The sequence below is a fragment of the Tenebrio molitor genome, chromosome 6 (assembly GCF_963966145.1).
Source record: "Tenebrio molitor chromosome 6, icTenMoli1.1, whole genome shotgun sequence".
Lineage (NCBI taxonomy): Eukaryota > Metazoa > Arthropoda > Insecta > Coleoptera > Tenebrionidae > Tenebrio > Tenebrio molitor.
In genome coordinates this window covers 11,668,531-11,686,481 of record NC_091051.1, presented here as the reverse complement: position 1 = coordinate 11,686,481, position 17,951 = coordinate 11,668,531, and the positions used below count along the sequence as shown (strand labels likewise).

The window sequence follows — 17,951 nt, the reverse complement described above, 5'->3', positions numbered from 1 at the left end:
TATGGGCGTTTTTTTTTTTTTTGTTGATGGGGACCTTCTTGCTTTTCTTCGTTGTAGTGGTTCACCCCGACGACGCCACTCTATTGATTCTCTTTTCAACTGGGGATCATAGTAAAGAACCATGGTTTCGTCTCCAGTAACAATGGACTCAATTAGTTCTTTCTCATTATCGTGGCAAAGCTCAAAAAATTCACGACAGTACTCCACACGTTGTTGTTTTTGAAGTGGGATGAGAAGTTTGGGCACCCATCTTGCGCTTAACTTTGTCATATGAAGAATTTGAGTAGTTTTTGAAACATTGGTTTATTTTGCAATTTCCTTGGTCTTCAAACGACGATTGGCTAGGACAACTTCTGCTGGACGACCTTGACGTGGATCATCTTCAATAGAATTTCTTCCTAAACGGAAAAGTTTTGACAATTCTTTCACTGTGGTGAATGATGACGAAGAATCGCCATAGACATTATCCATACGTTGTTTAATTTCTATAGGTTTAACGCCCTCTTCAGTAAGAAACTTTATCACTGATCTTACTAATAATAATAAAAATAAGTAAAATATCTTGGGTGTTACAAATGCTAGTTAGATGGTAGTGAAGAACGTTGAAACAATCTAGAAGGATCTGTCCAAAATTTTAGACCTTTGCATCGTCATTCTTGTTTTGAAAAGATCTAGTTTTTCTAAATCCAATTTACTTTTGCTTTAATTACACAGGCCTACAAAACAAAACTTTTTAATCGTTGTTTTGATTTTGATAACTGATTTTGTAGTATAATATTGGAGCCCTGGTTACAAAAATACCCTTCATTTTTTTGTATCACGTCAGGTTTTTTCACAATTAACAAAAAAAAAAATTAAGCAATTTATTTAGGAAAATAACATTTTTATAATAATTCTTGGTTTAAAATCAAACTAAATTTTTTATTCCTTATGAGAATGGCATCTTTGACGTTTTGTGAGGAAACTCCTTTTAATTGATTGTCTGCTGTATGTTTTTTTTTTTGTTCGACACTGTCAGAATTTCAGAATTTTCTCCTATAATCTATTCATTTTGATTGTGACCACTCCGTAGTAACTTTTCAGTTGCTAGGTTATTGATAGGCAATTTTAGATAACACTAAATCCAGTCGCAGTTGGCAACTCTCGGAGGCGCCATTTTGACAGAAACGTCACGCTCACAGAAGACAGAACGGAGAACGCCTTGCGCAAACGTTTTTCAACGTACACTGTGCGCATATCTATAAAATTGAGTTTTGGTACAAAATTTTACAATCCAAAAAGAAAATGCCACGTCGTCTTCTCAAAGTTGGGACCAAACGGTTAGTATTGGCTTGTTTCGAGACATTTATTGAAGCCAACGGGAAAACAACTCACAAAAACGAACATCACCAATAAAGTTAACTCTATTTGTGCTTTTTTGTTGTACATTTTGGCTAGTAAGTGTTGTAGTGTGATATCTTCTGCCTTTTCATCCCCTGTAAATCATTTTTTTGAACTTTCTGTCTGATTAGTTTTTATCTGAAAATATTTGTATTAATCAATGCTAATTGAAAGTTCTGATTACCTTTATACCAGGCATTTTTCGCGTTTGTCTTACTGCCAAATTACCATTTCCTGCGTTCTTCATTAATATCGAGAATTGCATGAGGTGATTTCGAAGTTTTTATGTTAAATAATCTGTACCTGGATATAACTCCACTTTTCAACAGACGTGATCACAGAATCAGACAGACGTTTTTAGTTTCTCCTACTTCAAATATTGATTTCCGTTATTAATATTGATAAATACATAAAAATCATTGCTTTACTACCATGGTCAAGTTTTGACAATTCTGACATTTTCCATCATGTTCACACCACACAAATATTTAGTGTAAAACGTATGCAGCACACAGCTAAACAGCGCCTACTATGTTTTTCGTTTTGGTCACAATCAAAGTGAATAGATAATATGTGAATGGATTTTGATAAATGTCACAACTTGTCAAAACGAAACGTCAAGCTAATTTTAAAGGTTTTAAGCGATTTGGAGCCTTTAAGGGGCTCGTCGAACAAAAAAACGTTGTATTCAACTCGTTCGTGTGTAAATTGGGCCTTCTTTGGCACTAGTGGGCCACTCGTGCCAAAAAAGGCCCAATTTACACACAAACTCGTCAAATAAACTACTATTTTGGTACATCGTGCTGTAACATCCAGCAAAAGTCTGCCATCATTGATACGCTCCATATTCCTTGATATCACCTGTCCATTTCTTTTATATCTTGGTGAAAACGTTCCCCTTATTCCTCGCTAATAGCACCAAGATTCTTAGGAAAAAGATATAAGTGCGAAAATAGGAAACACACTTTCAAACTCATATTACACCCCAAGATGTGAAAATTTTCGAACATGATTCTTACAATATTTTTGTAGTCTTCATCTTTGTGATTTTCAAGCAAATTTTTCTATGACGTTCTTAAATATGCCTTCCAAGCATTCTTTTCAACAACATTAATAGAATATTACAGTTGTATGGAAGTTTTGAATTAATTTCTTCATTCTAGGTGAACATTCCAATTTTAAGAAAAAACGAAATGTGAAAAAACTAGACGTGATAGCGCAAAACCAATAGTATATTTCAAACCAAGGTAAGTAGGTGGTTTCTTGCAGACCGCAGGCAAAGATTATAAACCGAGCCGAGGCGAGGTTTGTAAGTGCCTAAGGTCTGCAAGGACACTTTCTTAACAAGGTTTGAATACAATTTTTTTCCCTACCGGCACAACTTTGTTGAAAAAAGTCAAAAAAGATGGTTATATTCGTGATTAAAACGAAAATGTTGAGAATTGAATAGTAGGCTGTGTTATTTATTTAATTAACTTGTCATCGCATTTGAAGATTTGAGGTTTGTTCCAAAATTTGATATAAACAGGGTAAAGTAATCTACCTACCTAGCTTATCTGTTTATTTTCCAGATTATATGATTGACCTACCAACTTACTTCATTGAATTGGCTTTCATTTATCAATAACTTATTTCACTTTTGACACTTTTGACATTTGTATTTTGGTACAGTTTTACCATAAACATTTCATGATTAACTTTCTTACCTTAGCGAGAAAGTTGAATTTTCTCACCTCAAATGAGGTATCCACAGCCTACATTTCTAACCGGTAGGGAGAAAAATCATTTTCGTAATCAGGGGGTCGAAATTGTTCAAAAACGGTCAATTTTATGTAAACAACGAAATCAGTGTAGACCTGTGTTATATGTTTTAAACAGTACCTTATCCACATGTTTCTAGATATCTTCACGGATATAGGTCCTAGTCTGAAAAGGTATTAGGTGGATTTTTATAGTCTTGTGCTTTGTGCTGTACTGTTCTCACTGGAAATTTATAAATATGTACCTTGACTACAGTTTATTTTCTCTACATGTAAAATAATGCCATTTGAAATGTTAACGTGGTTCAGTGACTTCTTCTTGCTGGAAGATTTCCACCACCAAAACGTTTTTACCATATTTGAACTTTTTATTGTCTATTTTGTTAGCTCTAAGAATTTTCGCCGGTCAGTGATCAATCAACAAACTTTGATCTCGATCAGTTTTCACGCTTGACTTTAGAAGAATTTCTAAATGTATTATTTTTTTTAGTTTACTAATAGGGGGACATAATTATGTGTTTAATAATAAAGTGATCTGTACCTACTGGTTTATATAAAACTGCTAAACTAACTATAGGTGCGAGTAGAAAGCTCCCAAGCAATATTAATGTGAGAGCTTTATTTACACACCCACTTTAAATAAAATATGACCACATGACATCGTGAAATGTATTCGTGCATTTTCTAAATGGAATTACAAATTACGCCGAGTGTGATTTAATTATCCGGAAGTCAAGGCATCATTCTGAAATGGTGTACTCGTACTTCACTTTTTCTAGTGATTGTTCTTAGTTTTGACGAAAGCACCCTCGACACGTGAAAGTGTGCTTTTCTCCGTGAGCTTTGAAAATTTCAAGACCTCTCAAATTTCATGCAAAGTCGGGTCCGAGTCCGGTTGATGAAACCGTGCAGAAAACTTCCAAATGGCCTGTTAAAACCGTTTTGTTGTAAACGTCGTCCAGGCAAATTCCGAGAGGACAGCAGGAAAAGCGTCCGGAATGCGATCGAGTCATTGCGCACGTCAGGAGAATAAACCGTGCTTCCAGGTAAAGTTATTTAAAGCAAATGGAATACGTTTGAATAAATCGCGAGTTAAATGGCCCAATGTTGAAGGTAATATTGTCGAATAAGCATTGTTTCACGTCCCGGTAAAGTGCACGGAGCAATATCTCTGAAAGTTCTGCACCTTAAGGTAATCCTAACGTCTCGGTAATCGCTCCACGTGTCACCCTCGGACGAAATTCATGATCTACGCGCCCACTTTATTAGATTATAAATACACAAAAGTGGAAAGTTCGCTTATGAGAAGTCACAAAGTTCTTCAACACTTCGGGCCATTTATAACTTGCGCCATTATACCCAAGTTAATAATATATTGTGCTATTAATTTAGGGGAGGTTTCGCGAGACCTCTTAAAAATTTAGATTAATTGGCGTACGGCAGGCTCCGGATCGAAAATTATTCACCTGTGTACTCCGACTCAAACTTCTTGACCCTTCATTATTCCAACGCTTTCAATCAAGTCCTAGATTGTTTTTCCTCCTCCCTTTAAAATACGATGAGAATAAAATTTTATACTGCCGGCAAGACAATATAACTGGATGAGAGTAGCAGTGGCCCGATGAAAGATCCCTGCGGAGACATAACTTCTGACAGACACCTTAATGGTGGTATCTCATCGCGTCAATCTAATCTGACATCAGTTATAAATTCTTCACATCCGCTTCTTGCCGCAAGTTCATTATATTAATTAACTGTTAAGACAAGATACTGAGGAGTTGCTGTTGCAAAGAAATAACTTTCTTGTCAGATATATGTGTAAATAAATACAAGTACAACAGGATTTGCTTGTAAACTTGTAGATTAGATCGTCAAAGAATTCTAACGCATGTAGATATCACCCATTAATGTCCCAGAGGACACATAAATTAATACAATGAATACATGTGAAAAATAGTTTGATGATTTATTATTAATAAATGTAATATATGTATCCTCGTATTTCTAACTGAAGTAAAATAACGAAACAAGTATCAAATTGGGGTAGATAATATCATTTGCATTCCTGGAACAACTATTTATGAAACCTTGCCATTCAACGTGGAAACGCTGCAAGCATTCGGGGCACTTTTCCAGATTCCGCATTATTATCGGAAATTTTTGCATTGTAAATTAAAAATGTTATGTAATTATGTTTATTAAATTAAATCTTTCTTAATTAAACCTTTTTAGTTAAATTTGATTAAAACATCTCTTTAGAGACTTCCTAATTCTTCTGTAGTAGTTATCATTGATAGTTTTTAGATTTAAAAAAAAAAACATATTCTCTACTCATTTTATGTTGGAGTTGAAGTAGTAAAAAAAAATCTGTTATTCATAAGACAGTGACGTAATAAATAAATAAGTATTATACAGTTTAGAAGGTATCTGCAATATTAATTAAAAAAAATTAAAGTGAAATTTTCACTATAGCAATAGCGCTAAGAGACGAAGGGATGAAGGGACGCATCTAGAAAAGTTCCCAAGCAGGACCTTGTCCATTAATAATGAATCCACTGCGAAGTGGTGAGGCCTACCTGGAATGTTCGAGACAGGACCGGCATCGGAATAAACAGCAAGACAACAAACCTTGGTGCAAGCAAGAGTGTGAATTTAATTTTATTTTTTTTGTAGTGAGAAGTTAAACTTTATTTAGCTTAAATTCATAATGAATAATAAATTACTCTTTATTGTTTTCTGCAAGTTTCTTTAAACGGCGAACCTAGAGTCAAGGTAAACGTTGTAAAAAAATTGTTTCATTTTAAAGAATTAAAATATTTTGCAGTTTCAACATATTGGTTATCTATAAAAAAAATGTTTTAAAATGAAATTAAATGGCACGAAATGTGAAGTAAAAAATCAGCGATTAATGAACTAATTGGTGGTGAATGAGAATACCAAAAATAGAAATTTATTTCAATGATATTTCTGCCAACGGATACATCATCGTGTGTTCCCATGATGTGAAAATCTGGTTTCTAAATTAAAATGATATTTATGGAGCGGCATGTCAACAGGAAATGTCCAAAATGGCTTACGTCTCTTTAAAACAGTTGAAACTGTCACGTAGCTCAAACAGCCAATTTTCTGATTCAGCTTTCATTGTTATGTACAACATTTTGTGGCATTTTTTCTCGAAATCTGCTTTAAACCCCGATAAAAGACATTTCCGGGTGACAATGTGAACGAGGAAGGCCATAACAGTGTAATCTGCATCAGAAAATCGTGATCGCCGCCAGAAGCTGCCCCATATCTCAACACATTCACCAACCAAAAATATACGGACTTTCAAGAAAACCTTGTTCGTGCCGCCTCTTTCGGTCGAAACTCCCCTTAATATTTCAAAAACAATGCGAAATCAACCTGAAATATTTTCAGTAGCGCCTGCCACCCGGAACCGGGATTTTTTACGTAGGCGCTGACCTGAAAAATAAATTAATTTTTCAACTTTTCATTTGAGAACTCCAAACATGTTGCTATTAAAAGTCCCTGTTTCCTCTGATTAATTCAAACAAACAGTCGGGAAAGTTTCCTAGTTATTTGTGTTTACTTTTTCCGTCGGAGCCGTGCAGGTGAAATAATGAAAAACCTGGCTGAATTCGCTTCCGCATCAAATTTGAATGTCCGTTATAGGTTTTTCCAGGTGGATTGTTCGTTGTACGGATGCCATTATTGAGTCGCCGGAAGCGGCACGCCAAGTCTGCAAGTACAGAGTAATTGTTCTGTCTGATATGACCCACTCCTTAGGGCTGATATACGATACATATGCTTGTAAATTGTCCTGTACAGTTATCTCGTTAATGTCTCGGTCGCAAATATGGTCTCAAAAATAAATTCGCGGTAAACGTGGCAATAAATCGCAATCACTCTCTTGAATAATAAACAGCTCGAAAAGACGGCTTTATCGCATTTTCAATTACATTCCCTTCAAATTTTATGATCCAATTTTGCTTTTTTAACGGCTGCTCACACTACGAACCGTCTTACGACTGCGTTTTAACTTTTTACGTTCAACCCGCAACGACTTAATTCCTGTTCGACCTATCTAAAGTCGCGTTGCGTTATGTTTGTATCTGGGGGGGGGGGGTCCATTTAAATTTATTCTACAAAGCTGGCGTTGTAGAATCGATTGTGAACGCACCACCCGTCAATCTGCAAAGTAAAAACACAAACAACGCAAAAAATGAGGTTAGATTTAAACAGCTGATCGGTGATCTGTAATTCGTGGTGCGTTCAGAATCAACTCTTCAACGCCAACTTTGAGGAGAAATTTAAATGAACACCCGACATTTGTAATTATTAGTGGATACGCAACTTTACAACTCTATTTGCTGACGAGTGATAGTTACGTTAAGTTATGTCCTACGATTGTGGAAACTATTTTGCTGGTATGTATTTACTTTTGAACTTATCTTTAGATTATTTACTAGCCAATTGTTATTAAATTTTCCTGCCGCAAACTTAACATTCGTGAGTAATACCCATTGCATGCGTGTAAATACAATACCTTTTCTACAACGTACAAATTTCATTATGTTCGCTCCAGTACACCTTTATTACTTTAAAAGTTCTGCTTACTCTATCTTTTTAACAGAAAACGTACACAGACTCGCTCGTTATGACGTTTAGAAATAATTACCATATTAGTGCATCGTAGAAAAGGTATCGTATTTTACTCGCGTGTAATGAGTACTACTCAGTCAAATGATTGCATCACTCGCGAGTATGAAAGAAAACTTTTACGTTGCACACGTAACGACTTAATTCCAGCTCGGTCTAACAGTGCATTATGTAAAGCCACGTTGGGTGTACGTTGCATTTGTAATTATTAGTGGATGCGCGACTTTATGATGCTATTTGTTGTGTTTTATGCGCACTCCACATACACGTGTTTGTGGCTGTTAATGTCCTTACTGCTCTGAATACCTGGAATTGTATTTGAACGGTTAAAACACAATGTGATTAACGATTGAGGACCGTTTCTAGTTGGATGGACTGCAACAATTAAATGATGATGCTACATAAATTATTTTGTTCTATAGACGCCGAAACCATTCCACGCAACTTGTATAAACATGCTGGAATTAAATCGATGTATGTGTGAATGGTGAATTATTTTCGTGACAATGGTTCGGTATTGCGATTCATGTGCTGCGTCCGTCGATAAAGTCTTATGTAACTTGCAGGAATTGCAATTTTCTTAATTCACTTGATTAAAATAACAAACTAGCGATTCGAATTCGTGACTGGGACATTTTTTCAGAATTAATGCACGACGTACACGTAACCATATGTAACGTAACGGACCGTCGGGGTTGTCAGTGTATCACAAAGATAATGTAAGGTGGTTTCGATTATTTCTCGTAAGAAGTTAAGAAGAAAAATGAGAATTGTATTTCTCGTTAAAACGGAAATTTAATTTATATTTTTACACAAATCAAAAATTAACTTTGCTAATTATAACAACGCTGATTCAGATACTTACCTAAGTATGTAAAATAACCTCGATAAAAAATAAAAATCTGTTTACTTTTGGGATACTTGCCAGGTATACTTATCTTTAGACCATTTATCAAATACATAACTGATATTAAATTTTTGTTCTATAATGGGACCTTGAAATAGTATATGTATAAAGGGTGTTCGCTTTGTGCTCGTCCCCCAAATTACACGCGTGTAATGGCTACCGCCCACTCAGATAATTACAGCCCTCGCTTACGGCTTGCACCACACTACTAGAGTAACTTTAAATCAAATTAAAAATTGTTACAATTTTTCCTCATACAGAGAACTCGTAATGTGCTCTTAATTGATATTATTTCAAACAAGTTAATTTAGCTGTTATAAAAGTGTTGGTTAAACATCATTTTGGCGATTTCAACTTTTGATAAATAAAATACCGAGGTGTCAATAAGGAAAAAACGTGTTTAAACTATTTTTTAACTTTAAATTCTTGTCTGCAATTGTCGCAACCTTAAATAACGACAATTTTTTTTTTTGTCCGATGCCATTTACAATCCAAGATTTGATAAAAAATGATTTCGTTAAAAAAATATGCAGTTAGTGAGGCCTGAAGATTTTAAATTCTGTCATGGAATCCATATTTATACAATGAACTTTTCTTGTATTGTACAGTTTCAGCTTTCATCTAATTAGAAGAATATTTTTCATTAAAAAATATGAACGTAATTAAGAATTCTATTCAAAACACTTCAAAGCGATCTCAATTTTAATATCGGAATTTACAATTACTTGTTAACTGGCTGCTACCCCATAAAAATACCCTTATTTTTTCCCTAACATGTCACACTGCGTACTAAGCAGATGCAGTAGATGTTGCGCTATCTCTTTTTTTCGATTAGGTGTGTGCCAAGAGAAATTGATCTTGGAAACATTACGACAAATAAATTGTGATGAAATTAATCCGCGCGATGATATCTTGACTTGGTTGAGTTTCCTCGGTGGTGGTTTTTATTAAAGGTTCGCCCTAATGATCGTAAAATCCCTAATTGAGAAACCAATTTGGCGCATTTTATTTGGCGCGCTTTCTTTTCCCCGAAGAATTATTAAATCAAGCAACATCAAACGAGACCCCTTTGAAGTGCTCATTCCAGTTACATCATTTTGTTCTCCAGCATTCTCCTTTTTGACGTTTTGTTTTGGATTTGTGGCCCGTTCGTGTTCTTTGTGGACACGAATCCCTCGAGTATTCCAGTTTGGCCCGAAGAACATCCTCTCGACATCGGTTTTCTTTTCTATCGATTGGGAAGTTTCGTCGGTGCATCTTTTAATCATCGTTATCTCACCGATCCGTTCTAATTATACAGTTTTCTGCCGGAGGACCGGGCAATATATTTTTGCTCCGGAAGAGTAAATGAAGGGACGCTATCTGAGCACTAAATCGGCGCGTCTTTTACTCTGCTTCACTTAAATGCTGAAAGCTTAAAGCCAAACAGCTGACTTAAATATGATTTATTGCGTCTTGTGTGTTATTTTAAGGCGACTTAAGTGCGCCTTTATGGACTCCAGTTGCAACTTGTAAACGTTTGGTGGTCACGTTTATTCACTTTATGGCTTTTTCTAACGTACTTTGTTGAATTATTGCGGCACTAACGCACAAAATTGTCACTTTTAAAACATGTTACCTTTTTTATCGAAGCCAGGAATGACTCCGGGCTACCGGCCATTAAAGTATAGCAAGTGATAGGGATGGGATGATAAGGTAAGATAAAGGACGCAAGACGGATGGAGGACGTGACCCAGAGGCCAAACTTTGCAAGAACGTCGATATAAAGCACGTGTACAGGTACGAAGATAAAAATGAAAGACCCATATACACATCCGATAGAATACACTTTGCTTGTAAATATACCAACATATTTTCAACAGTTACCAGAAACTGGAGACTTAAACATTGATCATTTTTAATAATCACTCCACGTTTTTAGTAATGTCACAAGTTTTTCCACGCAGCTTCTATAATAAATTACAAGGCTAAAAATGTTTAAACGTAAAAGGAACGTTGAGTGAAAAGGAGATTATTGACATTGAAGACAATAGGTGTTTTCCAGTGTGAATTTCGCAATGCAACTAAAAATTAGCTGCTTTTATTATCTCCATTTCTTAATTGAAAATAAGGAAAAAAATGACTGGAAAGCTGAAAACAAAGATGGTGTTTCAATTTGTTTTTAAATAAATCGTGCTCAAATAAAAAAATAAGTAAAAAATCATTTGTCTTCTGTGAATCAGCTACAAAATAAAGCGTACAGCATGTTATTGCAACACAGAAGATATAAACCCACAAAAAATAGAAATCCTTAAAATACGATAAAATACGAGTACATCAAAGAAATTCGTTTATAAAAAAGTGACAACAAGAAGCACACACGAAGGTTTGCAATAAGAAGTTTCCTATTATCCAAGATTTAAGAATTTTATTTTTAAAAAGGTTTCAAAAGGACGCTAGATGACATAAACATTTGCTTTCAGGAGAGAAATATTGAAAAGTATTTCTTTCACAATGTAATCGTTACATCTAATATCCCTAATTTGCTTTTAGTACTGTTCAAAAACAATAATAATAATAAAGCTGAGGCGAAAATATGCTTGACATATTTTGAATGATTAAGGGTCATGGTTCATGGTGAATCAGTAAATTCGTTTTGTTTAATTTTTTAACTTAAATAGCAAGACTGCATCTTTAGCATTCCTCGTATATTGAGAGAGTGGCATAGACGCCAGAGGGTTTGCCACTGAATATTGAAACTTTTTAAATAAGTTAGCCTCAAGAATTTTAACTCAATGTAATTAAACGTCTTTTTTTATTTATAGTTCTAGCTGCACTTTTTCAGACGAACTTTGCGATGATATTAAACTGGAAACTTCAATGTATCTCTTAGAATTTCACGAACTTATGTGTTTTTCCATTTTTCAATATTGAGACGTATAAGCTACTTCTACTATTCAAACAGATCAAACTTTGAAATCTCCAGGATGTTAGCTCTGTTTTGACGACTACTGTATTAGAAATGTCATATCTAAATTGAAAATTACGAAAAATTATCAGAAAACCTTAAAACAAAGTTAGTGTCCCTCATCGGAAGCGAACTACAATGGAGTTATACAGGGTGAGCAACAATAACTGTTTCAGTTGGCAAAAAAAAAATTACATAAAATTTTCAAGACTGTGAATTGTACCTATTTCGGTTTGTTTTATTGACATTATTGACAGCTGGTATACATTTCAAATTTAAACGTCTTGGTTTTTGTAATCTTTTATTAATAAAATGGTTTTCTCGTTGGAACATGACATAAAAGTCACCAAAAATCACCAGAATTTATTGCCAACTCAATCAGTACTTGTTGCTCACACGGTAGTATATATTTAGTATTGAGAAATATTTTTTACGCGATTTAACTCTATTTGCTTGTTTACTACATCTGTTTCCAAGACAGTACGTTGTGTTTACCCGGACAATAGTTGGAGTCGTCGCTGAGCTCCTCCTCCAAACAATTGTCTTCCATCCGTATAATGTCCTTACCATTCTTGATACTTAATATACTACACTGGAAGGTACATATGTGGCAAACCGCACATATTAATATTTGCAGGTAAAGTGCTTCACTTTTACAATTTCATTTTGATTTGCGTATTTTGACCATCGCGCGCGAACAAAAGTGTAAACAAACCGAAAACAAAGTTGATTTTTTATTTAAAAAAAACAGTTACAAAACATTATGACAAGACACAATCAACAATAACATACAAAATAGAATAACAGAAATAATTAATTAAAAAAAAGGAAAATCGTTCTGATGATGCCAACACTGTTGGCGAGACACGTGTCAACAATTAATAAAATGTTTGGAAACAAAATGGTAAAAAATACGACGAAAAATTATACTCAACATAATTCACAAAGATAAAATTGGAAGCAGGTTTTGACAATTTTCATGTTCTTCTGATAGTAAGTACCACAGCATAAGACACACTCAGGAACGTCTGTTCGAAACTTGCCAGGTTAGTGGTGAGAGACCGAGAGTAGAAGTAGAAAATCATAAAAGAGATAACAAATTACTCCTTAGGTAAATAATTTTAGAAAAAAAATCCCAAGGAGGCTTTCATTATTAATCAACTAAAAAACGCCCATTTTAAGAAATTTTACATAATTAAGTACTAGTTATAATTTCAAAATTGATACCGCAGCATAATATGTACTAATCTATTTAGGTTCTTCTGCAGAAAAATGTTCAACATCCATCTTTTATCTTAAATGAACTAGTCTATGTACATACATTTTCGCGGTTGCCAAAGAATTCTTTAAATTTATCGGATTTCTAATAATTTTAAAATTAGTAATGTCAATAAATTGGGTTTTAAAAACCAACTTTTTCATTTCTAATCTTACTTGGCTCATGAAAAAAATCATATACAGGGTGTCTCAAAAATGGCGCCCAATCTCCTAAGGGTCTTAAAGAATAGAAGTCTAGGAAGGTAAATCTCAATACAAAATTTGATCGGACCAACAGATTTTGTATAACTTGCTCTTAAATATGGTAATTTCAAAGAGATGTATCTCTTTTATTACCAAATTTTACAGCTGAATTATGTATTACTTTACAATGTTACTTTTTCCAAGACCCCTTTAGGTAGTGGAACAACACCGAAGTAATTCTTTTTAGAGTAATGACCTACCAAAATACGCTAAAATAACAGTGGCAACATTGACCTCAAAGGAGAATTGGTTTAGTTGATTGTGCATACCAACCGATGTTGCCAAATTTGCTTATTTTAAAATGTGTATAACTTAGAAAATAGTCAAAGGAAAAAAATTCACAACGAAATTGAACTCAACTCTTCAAATAGTTTAACCCCTCAAGAGATTGGGCGCCACTTTTGAGACACCCTGTATAAACCACAACATTTCTCCCTTCCTAAGTGTATAATACAGGGTGATTCTGAACTAAGTTTGGAAAAAAATGTGGAGTATCCTCCACACAAATTAATTCTGCGTAAATGACTTTTGGAGGTGAAATCAAAAGGATGGAAATTACCCTATATTCTTGTATTTTCAACGCCTATTACTAGAGAAAATTTGTCCAAAATTGTTCACTTCATTAGCAACCATTGTTACATCAACTCCACAATAAAATCGTAGGTGCAAGCACACTGCTTTGTAAATGTTTTTATGGAAATGAAAGAAATAATGACAGACGGGCACCTTTGATTACTATTGTTGCTAAACTACCAAGATAATCAGATAACTACCTTTAACTCAGCAGCGTACGAGTAATTTTGACCAAATTTTCAATCATTTGTACCTCTAAAATGAAAAAACTTTTATAAGAACATTTTTTTGTCTATCACTTCTCATTATCATCAATTACCAGATTTTTTTCCAAAGTTATTTAAATTTAAATTAATTTTGATTAAAAAAATTAGTTATGATTTTCGGAAATGTTATGAGTAGCGCAGAGAAGTAGAGAACTAGAATAAAAATAGTGACGTTAAAACCATTCAAATAATGTTAACTAGTGACATAGGTATACGTGATACATATATATCTCACCAGACAGAATACATATTTAAAAATGTGTGGATATAAAAAATCTACTAAATAGAAGTTTATTTGACGAGTTCTTGTGTAAATTGGGATTTTTTGGCACTCGTGGGCCTTTAAACGAACGAGTTGAATACAACGTTTTTTTTGTTCGACGAGCTCCTTAAAGGCTCCAAATCGCCTAAAATCTTTTAAATTAGCTTGACGTTTCGTTTTGACAAGTGGTGACATTTATCAAAATCCGTTCACATAGGAGAAAAATTTCAAATTTTGCAGGATAGATTGCGTGAATATATGTGGAGGGGCGAAAAAAATTTGAAGAATCCCAAGTTATGAGTTGTTTTTGTAATGTGTAATGTGTAATGTGTAATTTTTTGGTTTCATCTAAAACAAGTTTTTCTTAAATAGATATTTGTGCATTAAGGGAGATCTGAACATGATTTTTCCCTGAGGTTGACGTGGTTATAAACCTTTGGCCCGAGGTTTATAAGTCAACTGAGGGGAAAAACATGAATATCTCCCATGGTGCATATAATATTTTATTTTTTAGTGTTTCTACTTAAGTTAAAACTTTCTTAAAAATATTTTGCAGGATAGATTGCGTGAATATATGTGGAGGGCGAAAAAATTTGAAGAATCCCAAGTTATAAGTTTTTCATAATGTGTATCTATGACGAAAAGAAACAATATCGTGTTACTAAAAAATAAATTTTATTATTAATCTCCACACACCATTTCATTTATTATTTACTAAAAACTTTTATTAACTTTTAGCCTTTCAGTTTCAGATACCACAAGAGAACTCCACACGTTTGAATCTGAATACGTTTGAACACCTCGTCAAGAGGCAAAAGCGTATTTTTGTGAATTTCAGAACATTATCGCTTCAGACAAGACACCAACTACCTCGTTTTAATTCTGAACGTGTATATATTTTTATTTCGCACACGTATATATCTATATGCGGTGTCAGGCATCCTTTGTAATCCTGATCCTGCGGCTGCTATGTTTGTTTGTAGGTCTGCTGACGAGATAATCTTACCCCTCGCGTATAGCGGCTTTATTTCGGCATATTTCGCTAGTCAGCTTAGTATTTATTATTTTAATGCAGTCGAGTAGAAGACTACGCTCCAATTAATAATAAAGCAACACCAGGGGATGCGTTCAAAACGTATTACATAAATTTTGATGGGGCGGAAAAAATCCTCAGAACAACAACGTATCCCGCCAGCGTTTGTACGAATGATGAATTACGTTTAAATTGAAGTCAAAGAATGCGAAAAGCGATCCTAAATTGGCCGTTAAATATAATAATATGGCGGTGTGTGCCGCGAATGGGAACAATCTCATTTTTATTTTCATTGTTCTTACAATCGAGTCAAATCTGTTTTGTTCAACGTTTCCACCGGAGTCGAAGAGCTGGTAGTAATTGTTTTGATTTTATTTTCAGCTCCTTTATTGGTTTAATTGCCTTAATAAATTAATTTATAAACAGCAGGAACGAGATTCTTAAAGTAAACTTGTTAAGCTCGGGGAAGTTTCTTTATGGAATCCTCGATGAAATTTTAAATTTTTACATCAAAAATAAATACATACTGAAAACATAATGCTTGTGGATTTAACATATATTTTTTTAAGACAATTTGTTTTCTCATCATCAAATAAACATCATGATGTATCATATTGAGCAAAATTTTAAATTTTAATCTTCTAGGTTGCTCACATTTTTACAGATAAGTCTACTTCAAAATTTATAACAGTATATAACGATAAATTGAACGTTAATGGTGCAGGCTGTGGTGGCTTTATGTTGGCAACACTCTTATGTTGAGTAACAAAATATTTTATCTGCTTTGAAATCCAGTAAGTATTTCGTTTGAAATTTGGTATTTATTTGATGTAAATTGCGACATTTCGGTCCAATTAAAACCAGATGTCATTTATAATGTCTATAATGTGAGATTTAGTGGATTCATGAACTTTATCAAACGTATCTTCAGTTAAGCAAATTAATATTTCAAACAAGTCATTAATTAAAACAGTTAAATACTATAATAATTAATTGATAATCAAATTAAGTTGAACAGCTAAATATCTAACAGTTAAAACTACATAGCAAAAAAAAGAAGCAAACATCCAAGTGTTTTTAATAGGTACTACCGAGTGCCTTAAAAAATATTAATTAAAAAATTTAATTCAAAATTAATTGTTTTGATTTATCGCTATGTCTAATTGAATTATTATTATATTACATTATACTCGTATAATTAAGAAAATATGACCTCGTAAAAAATAAACAAATTGAAAATTAAATATTTTTGTTGGAATTTTAATCCAAGTTTTTCGAATGAATGCTGGCGCACATTGTCTTTAAACAAGCTCAATTTAAGCACGGACAATTTTAATAAAAGCCGGGGGGGTTTTAATTTTGTTTTATTATGCTTGAAGTTTTCATTACTTTCGGTAGCTAAATTTAGAATGTTGTAAAATTCGTGAGGCCATGCAACCGCCAACTTCGAGGGTTAATAATCGGCGAAGTTAGCCTGAAAGCTGTTAAGTAGTGTAAAATAATTAATTACCTTCCATCCCAATTCGAAGATTCACTTGTTGAAGCGGCCATGTCATCGATTATTTGTGCATAATACAAAGTTGCAAACTTAATTAATCAAGTAATAACGGCCATAACGTTAAACATAATCCACCAAAGCGCGGTGCCTTCAACGAAACTTTTAAACTATTATTAAACACAACATTAAATAACAGCCTGTACAAAGGATAACTCAATTAACTTGGAACAATTTAATTACATTAATTAACACTTTAACGACGACATTGTTTGTATTGATAAGTTCGTGTTTTGTTCGGCGTCGTGTTTCCTCGTAAGCTCTCCTCAGTTTTATCTGATGGTGGGGTTGATGGCACCGCGACGACTGTCGGCGCGCAACTGGCTAAAACGACGGTGTTGCGTTGGGGCGCCGACGTCGAGGGGCCCATGCGCAACGTCGCCACAAAAAATTATTATAAGCTACGAATTGTTTTCTTTTCGACGACAATTGTTACTAACTCCCTACTTAGCTCCGGATTTGTCGAACACCCTCAAACGTTGCCTTCCGGATCGCACCGCTCCACCGACAAAGATTCCAAAACTTCGACTATTTCATTTTTATTCGTGACAACAATTTTAAACAAATCAGGCTACAAAGTTTGCACAAAAGGAAAGCTCAGACTTGGTTGTGGAAACGGCGGCTCCGGATGAATCAAATTCTCATTCCGCCCTCGCCATTTTTAATTTTCAATAGGATGCATTCTGCAGCCTTAAAATCCTGATAATAGTAATTGTGGCGTGCTACTTCCTGCATACTGATTTTCAATAACGCACTACATATTTCCTTTGATATTTTATCTAATCGAGCGTGATCTCCTTTAAACAGTTTGATGTTTGTTGAACTTTACAAAAATTGTTGTAACTTGCAAAATTTCGGTCATTGTTCACTTTAACTACTTCTGGAATTTTCCCGTTTTTCCTGGCTAGACAGCCTCAGGGCGTCCTCCTACATCGTTTCCCACCACTCAAACCTTGTGCAATAAAAATTTTCCTTACCCTTTAGTTATACTAAGATTTGGCGCGACCTTGATGCGACCTTGAAACACAACAAGAGAGAAAAAAATGGCATTTGCACAAGGTTTGAATGGTGGGACACGATCTAGGAGG

The 17,951-nt window shown here is 34.3% G+C and overlaps 1 protein-coding gene and 1 long non-coding RNA gene across 4 annotated transcripts in view; both read right to left on the bottom strand.

Annotated features, from left to right (window-relative positions):
- The window catches only part of LOC138133792 (kinesin-like protein CG14535), a 234,738-nt gene that overhangs the window by 94,509 nt on the left and 122,278 nt on the right, over window positions 1-17,951 (bottom strand). The window contains exon 1 of one of the 3 annotated variants that reach the window (XM_069051751.1): window positions 16,819-17,197. The exons of the other annotated variants lie outside the window; for them this stretch is intronic. Within the exon in view, the coding sequence (XP_068907852.1) occupies window positions 16,819-16,859 (41 nt within the window). The 5' untranslated portion in view covers window positions 16,860-17,197. Of the gene's footprint in view, window positions 1-16,818; window positions 17,198-17,951 lie in introns of those variants that run through there. 3 annotated transcript variants of the gene reach the window in all.
- Window positions 1,388-2,110, bottom strand: LOC138133447 (uncharacterized). The gene is made up of 2 exons (XR_011160373.1): window positions 1,573-2,110; window positions 1,388-1,518 (listed from the first exon to the last, which is right to left on the bottom strand). It is a non-coding gene; the product is annotated as an uncharacterized lncRNA (long non-coding RNA).